The sequence below is a fragment of the Telmatherina bonti genome, assembly GCF_933228915.1.
Source record: "Telmatherina bonti genome assembly, chromosome: 16".
Taxonomy (NCBI): Eukaryota; Metazoa; Chordata; class Actinopteri; order Atheriniformes; family Telmatherinidae; genus Telmatherina; species Telmatherina bonti.
This window is the reverse complement of record NC_136614.1, coordinates 22148677-22161955: the sequence shown is the minus strand read 5'-3', so window position 1 is coordinate 22161955 and position 13279 is coordinate 22148677. Positions and strand designations below refer to the sequence as shown.

The 13279-nt window shown below is 38.4% G+C and overlaps 1 protein-coding gene across 1 annotated transcript in view; it reads left to right on the top strand.

Annotated features, from left to right (window-relative positions):
• The first annotated feature begins 490 nt into the window (after window positions 1-490).
• Window positions 491-13279, top strand: part of esrrgb (estrogen-related receptor gamma b) — a 39592-nt gene continuing 26803 nt past the window's right edge. Inside the window, exons 1-2 of the mRNA XM_079255887.1 lie at window positions 491-926; window positions 9788-10203. Coding sequence (XP_079112013.1) covers window positions 877-926; window positions 9788-10203 — 466 coding nt within the window. The 5' untranslated portion in view covers window positions 491-876. The remainder of the gene's footprint in view (window positions 927-9787; window positions 10204-13279) is intronic.

Sequence of the window (13279 nt, the reverse complement as noted above, 5' to 3'; positions counted from 1 at the left end):
CTCGTAAACAGACCTGTAAATCACCTAGGTGAACGTGCTGTTACTTCTTCTGCACGCCATTTACTGGCGCTTCTGTTCACCTCTGTATGTAAGCAGCTTTACCTATCTATCTATCTATCTATCTATCTTATTCTATTCTATTCTATTCTATTCTATTCTATTCTAAATAAAGGGTGGTCTGCCTGGGAGCGCTGTTATGCTGTGCTCCCTTGTGAATGGACACTGACTGGTTGCTCATTAGTCCATCTCAGCTCAGTAATCTTTAATCCCTATTGGCTACTACTAAGACAGCCTCCAATAAAAACAACCAATAAGAACTCCTCCATATTCACCAAACCCCTCCCCCCTTCTCTTAAAGATTGCTCCTGTCTTCAATGGAGACTCAGTCCCCTCACTGACTTACTCAGCCAGAGTGCGCTCTTGTTACTGCTGCCCTCCATCTATCTGGCTCTTATCTTTTTATTGTCTCTCACTCTATCTGCCCTGCCCTCCCGTCATCTTCTTCCTTTACTCTTGTTTCTTCTCTCTTTCTCTGCCTCTTTTTCTACTCTGCCACTCCTCGTCTCATCATCTGTGCTTCTGAGCTTGAGCGTGCAGCACCTGTGCAGACTGGAGTTTGTTGGGTCGAGGTGGATGGTTTTCTTTATTTTTTTGTTTTTGTCTATTTTGTGTGTGTTAAATTGAGGAGGGAGGAAAGACGCCACCCAGGACCAGCTAACCATTTCATGAAGACATGTGGAGACCTGGGAACTGACCTCCTCCTGCAGCTTTTCTCCAGCTGTTTGCCTCCTTTTTTTTTTTTTTGTTTTTTTTTTTTTTTTGTTTGTTTGTTTTGTTTTCTTCCTTTGCAACACCTGGAATGATTAACGTGGACTGATGGATGTTTCCGAACTGTGCATCCCTGACGCTCTGTGCTACCACAACCAGTAGGTGCTTCTTTTCACCCGTCTTTGTTTAATAGTTGGTTTTGCACCTGTACTTTCTATTTCTTAGGTGATAGAATAATTCATTTAAAATAAAAGAGAGAGAGAAAGGAAAAAGAAAAAGACCTAATCTCACATTTGAAGTAAATCATTTCAAAGTGTATATGTGTTGTTCTGTGTGGGACAGTGAAGTTAAAGAAGCCGAGCCTGCGGGGACTCCAGAGTGGACGGTTGCTCCGTGGCTGTTCAGTACTGCATCAGGATAAAGAGTTTAAACCCAGGAGAAATGCTGAATCCTATTTTATAGCGTATCATTTTTGTCCTGGAATAAGTAAACTGACTTTACTGGAGCAGTTTATGTGAAAACATTTGTTCTTGAGAAAGATATAAGTTCATTTAACAAGGCAGACAACTGTCTATGCATGCTTTGGTTAAAACTTTAATAGTTGTTATTTTTATATTAATTGAATTACTTTAGTAAAATTAAGATTAAATTATACCAAACAAAAATAATTGATCGAGAGAAATGTGTAATGTCTTAAATTGGAGTCTTATTTAAGAATTGGGGTGTGTATTTAAATGTGTGTGGATCAAGCAGCTTTTCTCTTTAAAATGAAAGTTAAAGGAAATCTCAGTATTGTCAACAGCATTCACTGTTCCACAAGTACCTGGGGAGAGCTTCCTCTTATAGCTAAATATGAGAGTTTGGGGAAACCCTTTAGAGGGAAGTTCGTAATGTTAAGCTGTAGATGGGATTGGAAAGTTATAACCTGCTGAGGACTGTTTACAGCACAGCAATTATGGATGCGTAAGCCTTTGCAAGACTCGACAAAAAAAAAGTGTCAAGTAAGTGTGTTCAAGAATTGCAACTACATCAGAGCGACACCTTAAAATAGGCTCATGCAGAAAAACCTTTCAAATGTAAGAAAGAAAAATAACATTAGCAGGATGATAAAGTACTGATATTGAAAGCAGCCACTTTTAGAAAACATGTTGACTTCACTTGTGTTAAAGTGGCTGATGTCCGTATGCTCTTTTCAGTGCTCTTGTTGTCTGTTGAAAAAAACAAAACAGAAAAAAACATTCAAGTAATTTTTACACTCTTTTTTAATTAAACAAAATAAAGAAAAAATATCTTAGTGGTCTGCAAACACAATTCAAAAGTGTGCATACAGTGGGAAGCTCTTTACGTTAAGCTGTGGATGGGATTGGAAAGTTTTAACCTGCTGAGCCCTATTTACAACACAGCAATTATGGATGTTTAAGCCTCCATAAGACTCAAAAAGCAAAAAGTGTGTTCAGATGTTCAGACAAATTGTAGTGTGGCTGCATTAGACTTTCTACTTAAAATAGACTTGAGATGAAAATCCTTTCAAAATTAAGAAAGAAAAACAAAGTTAGCTGGAAATGATATAGTATTGATATTTTCAAAAGCAGCAACCTTTACTAAAGCTGTTGACTTCTCCTGTGTTAAAGCAGCTGGTGATCACATGCTCTCTTCAGAGCTTTCAGTATGTGTTGAAAGAAATATTTAGCTAGTTTTTACACTCATTTAAACAAAACTGGCAATCCAATTGTATAGTCGAAAGAGCTGGATTTATAATTTACAAGTGCACATACATCTAATTCGATCAGTAAAATTGTATTATATTTTTCATTAAATATCATCTTTAACAAAACAACTGACAAATGAATCAATCGTTTTAGTGTCCCTCATTAAACTGATAGGAGTTAATTATCAACTTCCCATGTTTTCTTTTCGTTTTTGATACTCAGTTTGTGCATGAACGTGAAAAAGAGAATTTTCTTTCCATTTCACAACTATCCAGTTAAAACCGAAATTACAAATGCTGTCACTTAATAAACTCATTATAGGTTGATTTTAAGTGACACCAAATAAAGCAACAAATCTGTCGCTGAAAACTTGCTGTGATCTTTGGTCAATGCTCACTCTGGTTGTTTGTGAGTGTGTGTATGTGTGTGTATGTGTGTGTGTGTGTATGTGTGTGTGTGCGTGTGTGTGTGTGCATGTATGTATGTTTGGGGCACTTCACGGTACTGTGTATCCATATACATGTATACATGCATAAATATAAATGTTTGTTTTAGTGGTAAGTAAACAACTGCGCTCACCTGCGTTTATACTGAACATGTTCTTGTCAGTATTTATGGAGACTTGTTATAAAGTAAATAAAAAACAGCTGATAACCTTTTTATTCACCTTTTTTTTTTTTAATACCAAAAAAAGATTTGTTGCTTTATTTGGTGTCACTTAAAATCAGTATTGTCAGTATTTATAGAGACTGTGACTTCTGTAGAAGAAATTAAATGCTTTGAAGATTTAAAAAAAAAAAAAAAAAAAATTAGATTAAATTTGACAAGGCTATATTTTATTTCACACACTTACACAAACATTACCAGAAAAGGCATACGTACATCTCTTTATTTATTTGTTTATTTTTTGGTTTCTACACTGTGTTTTCTAGGAGAGAACCTTGAAGACCCTTCTCTCTCTTGAAATTTGTCTTTTTACTTGTTGTTTCCACATTTTGCCAGCAGTAAATAAATGCGCTGTTATCACTCTTGTTTGCAACTTCACTGACTTCTAATCAGTGTGAATACTGACACATAAAGCTGTACTTACAAAGGTTTGGTTTTGTGAAATGCTATCAACCCCATGAGAAGTTTTGGCAGGATGACTTCCCTGCTTGCTCGAGGTGAAAGGTGTGATGGCAGTCCAGATGTCCCACCTGCAGTCCCTTTCGAATGATCTTGATAAAATACGCTCATTTCAATTATTCTTGGGGGTTTTTTTTACGTCTACTAGAACAAATTTGTTTTGCTCTTTTTTCAACATGAATGTAGTATGAACATCGAACTGCAGCATAACAAATAAAAACTAACTTAAATTGTCATTAAAATTGTTAGTTTATCACTAAGATATTACTTCCAATTGTCAGACCTTTTGAAATTAGTTCAAATTTGGGGAGAGAAGAAATGCCCCTTTTTTGTCTGCTTTTAAATAACCTAACTCACTAACATTTTTGTTCGTTCATTTTTTTGTTGTTTTTTTTTTTGTTTTGTTCTGTCTTTTGTTTGTTTGTTTGTTTTATATTTTATGTTCTTAGGTGGCCAGGAGGTTGGTTCCTATTTTAAAAAGCACACACACATTGCAGAATTTTGCTTCCTCTTTACTGACAATTCTTATTAAAATGGTTAGCAAGTAAATGTTCATGTTAAAGCTCTATTGTTCATGATTAACGTAGATGGTTTGCTCTAATAAATCACGTCCATATTTTTCCCGTTCCACCTGCTGTTCTCGTAGGTGCCCTTCATGAGCAAACAAGCAGGAATGCATAAGCGGTCAAATGTATGCACACGCACACATACACAATCACACACACAGATCAGAGCAAAGAATTGTACACTGACCTGGGATCCAATTTTAGCAGTGCCACACAAGGTAACACCTGACTGTGTCTGTCATGAGAAACACATCTTATCTTATCTTCTTCATCTGAATGCATTACAGAAGTTTTACACATGTTCAAGAACGACCATGTTTACAACAAGTCATGGAAACATTTCCCTTAGTCACAGTTATTCATATTCAAACGATAAAGGAATATAGACTGTCTTTTATTATTCTTAATAATATTTATTTTTGTTTATAGTTGCATGCAAAACCTTGAATCATACCTCAAAGGAAATATTAATTAATTAAATTGTTGCAGACTGATAAATATTTCCTGATATTGCTTGTTGCTGTGAGGCAGAGGAGAGTAAAATCAGACACTGCAAATATGCGAAAACTGGCAACATTCACAAGCTGAAAGTGACTTTATTGTCATAAACCAAAATGATAAGGGTATTCATACTTTCGGCTACAGCGAGGAAAAAGTTTTTGTGTCATTTTGAAGGTGATCTCAAAGCTTGTCTGCTACAGATAGCATTGGTGAGTACATTTATCTACCACTACTAACATTTAAAAGTTGCCCGTTCTACAAAACATTATAGATAAATTTCCATGTATTACAAAGAATTAAATGTATTTGTTGTAAATCATAAAAGACACTGTCTTAGAGTTTGCTTGATTATTTTTAAGTATAAGAAAAATTTTCTGCAACCGCTGCGTGAAACACAAGACAGAGTTCAGTGTTGTGGCAAAATGTATTTTAAAAAAAAGATCAAAATCACTTTTCACATGGCAGGTATGATCCATCCCAGGTTTGTTTCTTCAGCAGACCAGTCTGGCCAGTAAAACTCAAATGAATCCAAAAGCAACCCTTGATGCATGGAGGAAGCTGGTGGTGGGAGAAAAACTGCATTGTCTTGGCTTTATAATCAACCTTTCCTGAAGGAATGATTTCTAAAAACAAAACAAAAAAAAAAAAAACAAAAAAAAAAAAGCAAACCTAAAAACCTTCTGCTATATTTACTCCTGCCTGTCATGTTTGTTAATGGTTGCTTCATGTAAAGATGCAGCCAAACGCTATTCGTTCAGTGTAACGGCATGAGCGGCAAAATAACTTCATTACATGTTATGACCCCCTTTGATGTAGAAGTATCCTTTAGGAAGTCTGTCAAGGACTCGAAATTTGTGGGGATATAGATGGATGCTTTTCTCAGTACTGTGTATAAGCAGCAGACTTCTGAGAAGGAGTTTGTTTTATTGATCAAATGAAATTAACACACCGCCAGAAGAAGCGCTACGTCTAATCATGGTGTGTGGGTCAGGCAGCATGTTTAATTTAATGGGCCTCATTGTAGCTGCACAAGGTCTCACATTGTGAACTTAATTCCTCTTCACCACGTTAATTTGCATTGTGTCAATTGACCAGAGCGCTTACTGTATCAGCTTGAGTCTCACTTGAAATTCAGCCCATGCCCTAATATCATTAGGCAAATGCAAAGTTGTGTCATTTACACATTTGACAAAAAAAAAAGGAAGAGAAATAGGTGGGGGAGGGGCATGTGGGGTGAGAGAAAAGCCAATTTGTGCCGAACAAGACTAGCTTGTGATTATCAGTGGATGTTATTACTGTGGAGAAGCAGACGTTTGAAGGTTATGTTTCTGGGCAGTAATTGAAATGCAAAATAACATTGGGATCGATGGCCATCTCTGTTTATTTATGAAATCAATATCGTAACTGTCCCTCATGAGTCCTCCTCTGATTCCCAATGACGGCTTAAGTCTCTGCTCGTTTATTCTTTCTCCCCCGTAACCTCCTTCTTCTGTCTCTTTTTAAAAGGCAGTTAGGGGTGTGTTTGACTTTGCAGAGAGAGCAATTTCCTAGAGGTGGTGGATGTATATGTAGATGGGGGTTGATACTCCAGGTAAGGAGACATCATCCATGTGGGAAATCTATGCAATCTTTCCTTGTGGCAGTGACATTGAAGAGGCCATATGCTGGGAGTTCTGTGTATGAGGTGCATGGTGTGCATGTGTTGTGTGTGTGCGTCAGCTAGACAGAGCAATAAGTATATGTACACATTTTAGACACACAGCTGAAACTTAGTGAAGTCAGTAACGGCTGGCGCTTTGCACTGTGCCTCGCAGTCTTTTAAATACAAATGCTAGTTTTTTCAAAAGGAAAACTTGTTATAAAACTCAAGAAAATGCATAATTTAGTAAGATATATTAATAAAAACAAATCTTTCACACCGGCAAGATTGAGGCTGAAATAAATCATAAGTAGAGGTTTAATGGATAATAAAAAAATTAAAAAAAGCCATCCAAAGCCAGCGGCTGAAGAATTGAAAAGAGCAAATTCAGCTTTTTTGGTTTGTTTTTTGTTTGTTGGGTTTTTTTTTTGTTTGTTTTTTCCGTTTTCTGCTCCGGTGGTCACACTTTTCTTTTAAAGCTCCATACGACCACATGTGTAATCTTTAACAACAAGACAAGATAACAAGACAAAATTCTAAATGTAAAAATCTGTTTTGCAATGACAAAGATACATTTCCGCTGCTTGTGTCACATTTGCATTTAAGGACACAAGCATTTTTTCTTGACCTTCACCTGCAGCAACACTTTGTCACCCGCACGCTGTTGTTCCTACTTAACATTTGGACGACACACGCCACCCCATTTTCCCTTTCGCATGACCATTCATTTCCCAGACACGGCGGCCACAGACTAACAGTGTAATCTATGTGTCAGGCAGGAAGGGGCACTCAGTTTAAAGCTGATAGAGTTTGCCCCAAACAAGGACAGCCTATCATAGAAAGATTAATGAACTAATTTCATGCATGGCTCCTTGCCTCTGTCCTTCTCTGCTTCCATGTTAGATTGTGTGTTCAGCACTGTAATTTACGTTGTGTTGTTCGCTACAAGCTTAACCCCAAGCTTAACAATAATATTTCCCCTCAGGTGGAAAATGCATTATAAAGTATGAGGAATCGTTGAAAACAGGATCATATCATTGTGGAGGTTTTGTTTTTTTTTTTTGTTTTTTTTTTGTTTGTTTTTTTGTTAATTGTGCATCATGTTGACAAAATTTGTTGTTTTGAAATTCGAAAGCTGGGAGACATGTCTTAATAAGAAGATGTGCATTCAGGATTTATGCTGAGAAACTGGGGGTCTGCAGCTCTGCTAGCATGAGAAGCAGAGCCAAACTACACACACACGCACATGCAAATGATTTTTGTTGTGTGATTTTGAGCAGCTCTGTCGGGACAATTTTCCCGCCTGTGACACTTAGGCTTCAAAAACACACAGAAAAGCAGTTGTTACTGATGTGCGCATGCACTGAGTTCCTGTCATATGAAACAGTCTGGACGGGTCTTTGCTGCAGTGTGGTGGACAAACCGAAACCTGTTCTTCTTCTCTGAGGCAATCCACTGTGGGACCGTCTCACAGCAGCAGAACAGAGAAGGCAGGTGACCTTCACGTCCGTCTGATGAGTCTTGCTTGTCTGCTCCGTTTGTACTATTTTTCTGTGCAGCGGAGCAAACACCAACCCATTAGATATTAGATGCAATGTGTTTGAGTGTGTGTGCGTCTTGCCAAAGGAGTGGCACAGGTTGAGGAGAGTCAGGCTGCGCTTAGAGAACGCTATGTCTCTTTATAATAAGGGGGGAAACCAAATTATAAAATTATGAAGCTATTTCTGTCTGCACGAATTGGTGGTTCATGCCATTATTTCATTTGGACAGATTTGAAAGGACCCATTAGAAATTTCCATTAAACCTAACAAAAAACATCTCCCCAGCGTTGCTGTGTGCTAAGTGTGGAATGAACTACTTTTTACATATGCCACAATGTACTATTCCGTAGGGAATCCCCCTATCTGGCTGAAATGATGTATTAACTGTTACCACGCCACTCTCTGCTTCCCACAGACAGGAGAAAATATACTTTCTAACTGAATATAGGCGCATGCTGATTTGCAACAAGATTTAACTTGAGTCTTGTGAATCTTTTATAAACCACAATGGCCTCACATAGAAGACTAACATAATCCTGTATCTCTCCATCTCTCACTATGTTAACAGTCTTGACTGATTAAAAATGCATAAGGAATGTCTGGGACCCGTAAGAGGAAGGTTTATTTTTTTTCTTGCCTTTTCTTCAACAGGAAAAAGGCAAAGGATCAATAGATCTGATCTAGGCTTCAGGGGTAGAGGCTTTCTCCTCCTCCCTCCCTCCACTCTCTGCCAGTTGACGGTTGAAAGAGACGTTTCATGTATTACTGGCTTTTTATGAATCCAAAGAGGCCAAAGAGGGGAAAATGTATTCCTGACCACGGTACCAAATTTCAAAACGGGGCCGCTTTTAACACTGAAAGCAAAAAGGGACGGCAGAAAAAAGCTTTCGGACATATCTCACCAGTCTTAGCCTGCTGTTACTTTCAGACATTCTTAACATTTCTCTGTACCACTCTCATCCACTATCTACAACTCATAGAGCTGATGTTGTGCAAAATCAACACCAACTTTGACAGACAGAGCCAGCAGTTCGAACTCAGACCCAGGCCTCATTTCATGCTTCGTTTAGGAGAACAATATTGAATGTTCTGCAAGTACAGCAACATAGAGGCTTTACTGCCTCAAAGACAAATCACTGTCCACAGGCAGCGGTGGTAGTTATTGTAGGTTACCTAGCACACACAGCTACCATAAGCAAATTGCGTAATTGATTTCAAAAGTTACTCATCAGTCACAAAAAAATGCCTCAAAAAAGTTCTCTTTCTTAACTAGGACTTTCAGAGCCTTCTTGTACCATTTTTCATTAATTCCACCTTCCCAGGTCAGTACATCTTCCTCAGCCAACTGTAACCCGGCACCATTGACTGGCCAAATAACCGGGACTATTGATCGGGTCATGTATTACTCATGAACTTCCATATGCTGAGTGTAACACCTCTCTCCATCCATTAACAGCCTTCTGAAGTTTCATTCATTCATTCATTTACTTCTGGCAGCCGACCAATTGTCGGCATTGTTTGCAAGATGTATGGAGCATCTGTTGACATAGTCATTAGTTACCATTTTGCCTGAGAGAAATAAGCTCCTGCAGTATATCACTTGGCATTCCAGCACGTTAATGGTTGTGTCTGTAATGTAATCTATCAAACTCAGATGAACCAGCTGATGAATTTCTCACAGGGTGACAGAGCGATGACGGTTGAAAGCAGCACATCAGTGACGATAATTTCATTGGAACTGCAGTTTACTGAAGCCCATTTACTTCCATGGTCAGCTCTCTTGAAAAGCGGTTTTTGACATGTAAAATAAAAACACTTAATTTCTGTATGAACGTTTATGAGCCTTTCTTATGATTTAAAGACTCATTCTCACTTTCTTTAAGTGTCATTTGCTTTTAACTCTGAATTGAAAACATCTTTATGTGTGTGTTTTCCCAGGCTGCTAACCAGAATGCCCTCTGATGACCGACACTTATCCTCAAGCTGTGGTTCTTATGTCAAAACCGAGCCTTCCAGCCCGTCATCTTCGCTTGTAGATACTGGCAGTCACCACAGCCCCAGTGGTAATTCTGACGCCAGTGGTGGCTACATTAACGGCAACAGTGGACGCTCACATGCCCTAGACTCCCCACCAATGTTCAACCCGGCCATGCTTGGAGGTGGCAGCGCCTGCTTACGTCGCTATGAAGAGTGCTCCGGCAGCATGGCAGATGACTCGCCAATCAAATGCGAGTACATGCTCAACGCCATTCCCAAGAGGTTGTGTCTGGTGTGTGGCGATATTGCCTCAGGGTACCACTACGGGGTGGCCTCCTGTGAGGCCTGCAAAGCCTTTTTCAAAAGGACAATACAAGGTATTTCTCATTCTCTGAACTTTCACAGGCTTGACTAAGCTGATTGAAATTTTACTCTCTGCACTTTCACAGGTGGTGGGATAGTTTTAATCAAAATATTCAATACAGCTATCACAAAATAGTCAAGTACTCAATACAGAGGTATTATCAACAAAACATCCTCAATATATCAAAAGTGGGCACCCAGAAACTGTGCTCCATGTATTTATTTTTTAGCCGGACTTCTCTTTTGTAAATAATTAACCTGAAGCTAATTTTAACTACATTACTGAAGGTTGCTCAGCTAAGGGATTCCCAGCCCAGGGATCATGCCCCTATCAACGGATTAACAGATAAAAGGATGGCTGTAGTTCAGGAGGTAAAGTAATTGTCTTTCAATCAGGAAGTGGGTGGTTTGATCCCTGACTTTCTAAGTTCCTGTGTTTAAGTATTTTCAAGTAAGATCCGGATTTCCACAGGCAGCACGCTTTTATGACACCAGTAAAAAACAAACAAAAAAAAAAAAAACTAATGGTTGTGTCAGGCCAAACTGGACTTCTGAAATGCATAGAATTACTTTTCTGAGCAGAAATTTTACTTAATTTCCATCCTAAATGTCCCAGTGTGTATATGCTCAATTCCACTCAGACTGGCTTAGGAACCCATAGAAAGTGTGTTCACGGTTCCTGTCTCGAGTTTGAGCTGGGAATAACACAAGATCCCTGGTCCCAGAAGTAGAAGCTGGTAATAACAGGGCATATCCACAGGGGGAGCATGTAAATCTTATTTCCGTTCAACACTTATGAAATGTACAGAGCTATAAAGCTGTCCAAGTCGCCATTCAAAATAGCATAAATTTTCCACCAGCTTAATTGTTTGTGAGTCCTTACGGGGAAAAACATATGCACTTTTTTTTTTTTTTTTTACATGATTTTACATATTTTTCTAAGCTTTGCAGTATCATTTGTAACTGCAAGAAATTCTCATTGACCAGATGAGGAGTTCATTGTCATGTATGCCACGTGTTCATCAGTGCTGCAATCCAACCCTCTGCTCTTATGGGACTGTTATAGTGTAGTGATTATGAGTGTCTACAGCAGGCATTATGCCCAGACTGTAAATTTGCTTGGAGTTGGGATTTTTAATGTCTCTGCATGTGAATCGTACATCTGGCACTGACTCTGCCATGTGTAGAATCTATTCTAGATTAATCACGGAGGCAAAGAGAGTATGTCACAAAATTAAATGCAGATTGTTGATACTTTTTGGGGGTATTTTTGTCTGGAGACAAGCTGCATGTATAGTATCAGTCAAAAGTTTGGACACACTTTCCCACTGGATTTAATGGTAAAGTGTGTCCAAACTTTTGACTGGTAGATGAAGTGTGGCAGGTAAACTTGGAAAAAGTATCTCATTCATTATTCCCTTTTTAAATTTTATTGTTAATTGTCAAATACCATGATGACAATTAGTGACAACCAAAAGAAAAGTGATGGATTTAATGAAAATAACTACTTCACTTAAACACCGGAGTGAAGCTCTTCACCAAGCGTTGTTATCTCTTTATGGATTTTTTTATTTTGTATCATTAGTACAAATAATAATTTTATTAGCAAATATGTTTTTCTTTTTCACAACATTCAAAACTTTTCAACAACTGTTGTACACTAAGGAGCATGCACTTTTACATCCATGTTTGCCTGCTAACTGACAACATGTCAAAAGATTATTTCAATTAAGGGAAAAAAGGAAGGAGGGATCCCAAGTATCTGTTTGCTTTAGCATTAGCATGAAAAATGACTTTGTTAATCAGAAGAACATCATTATTTTAGTCAAATATACAGTATGCACTGGGCATTGCACAGAACTCCAATAGTCTAATAATTCAGCTGTAACAGTATTGTTCTTTGAAACTTCACCTAATTTATGGGTTTCTGCATATTTCTAATCTGGTTTGTTTTTTAAAGTTTAGTAAGCATACAACCACAGCTATTTTATTTAAACTTAAATATTACATTAATTTTAAAAGGCTTTCTGCTCTATCAAAGACTGATATCCTGTTTGATGAACTGGAAAGCTCAAAAAAGCAACTTAATGAACGTTAGAGTTCTTCCTTCATCTTTATTCAGCTGGTGCAGTTTATTCCTAATCATTTATATTATAATAGTGGGTCAGGTCTCAGTCTGACCAGCAACACACTAAAGACCATAAATAACTGATATGTGACTTTGTGTTGTCTTGTCTAGATCCTCCACCTCCTCATTCTTCTTCTACTTTGCGCTCTCCTTTGTGGAGGACAGGCTTGTAATGAGCTTAATCTGTCCGTCATTTGTCCTGAGCCACGGGAGTTTCAGTCAATAACAATCAGTGTTGGGTGACTGTAATTAAGAGCTCGGCATTTCATTGGGAGAAAGTCAAGAAAGGAGCTTGGGAGGTGTGGATTTGTTCTTTGCCCCAGGCCCCCTTAGCCCACACCCATGGGGAAGAAGATGGGGGGCCAATTATAAGCTCAGGCACGTGTGTTCGGGGCATTAATAGAGGAAGGGGACAGAGAAAGAGCAGTGCACTGAGGAGTCCTCTAAATAAAGGCAGAGGGACAAGGGACGTGGTCATTCACAGAAAGGAGAAGCCACTTTAATGGAATGGTAATCAGGAAGGGGGGTCCCGGCTTCAGTAAAGGAGGAGGACAAGGAGAGGTCCAGCTTGAGTGAAGATGAGCGCGTGGATAATAGCATGGCATAATAATATATCAAAATTTAGAGGGAAAATAAGAGAGGTTAAGGAAGGATATTGGAGTGGTTGAAATGTCCTTTGAGAAATAAAGGTGGACACCAGACCTGATTAACTAAGAAGGTATGCCGACGGTGAGCTTTAGAGGCAGGCAATTTGAGACTATAAAGGACCCTCAGAGTAGTCGCCGACCCACACTACACATAAACATTGTTTGAGCCCACAAAAATAAAGATTTTGATCCATCTCAAACAAATTTCAACTGTAATGACTGAATTTTGTTGTTTTGGTTTGGTTTTTTTTAAGCAAGCAACACAAAATACAAAAGCAAACTAAATAGTACATGCCAGTAACTTTTTCATTCCAC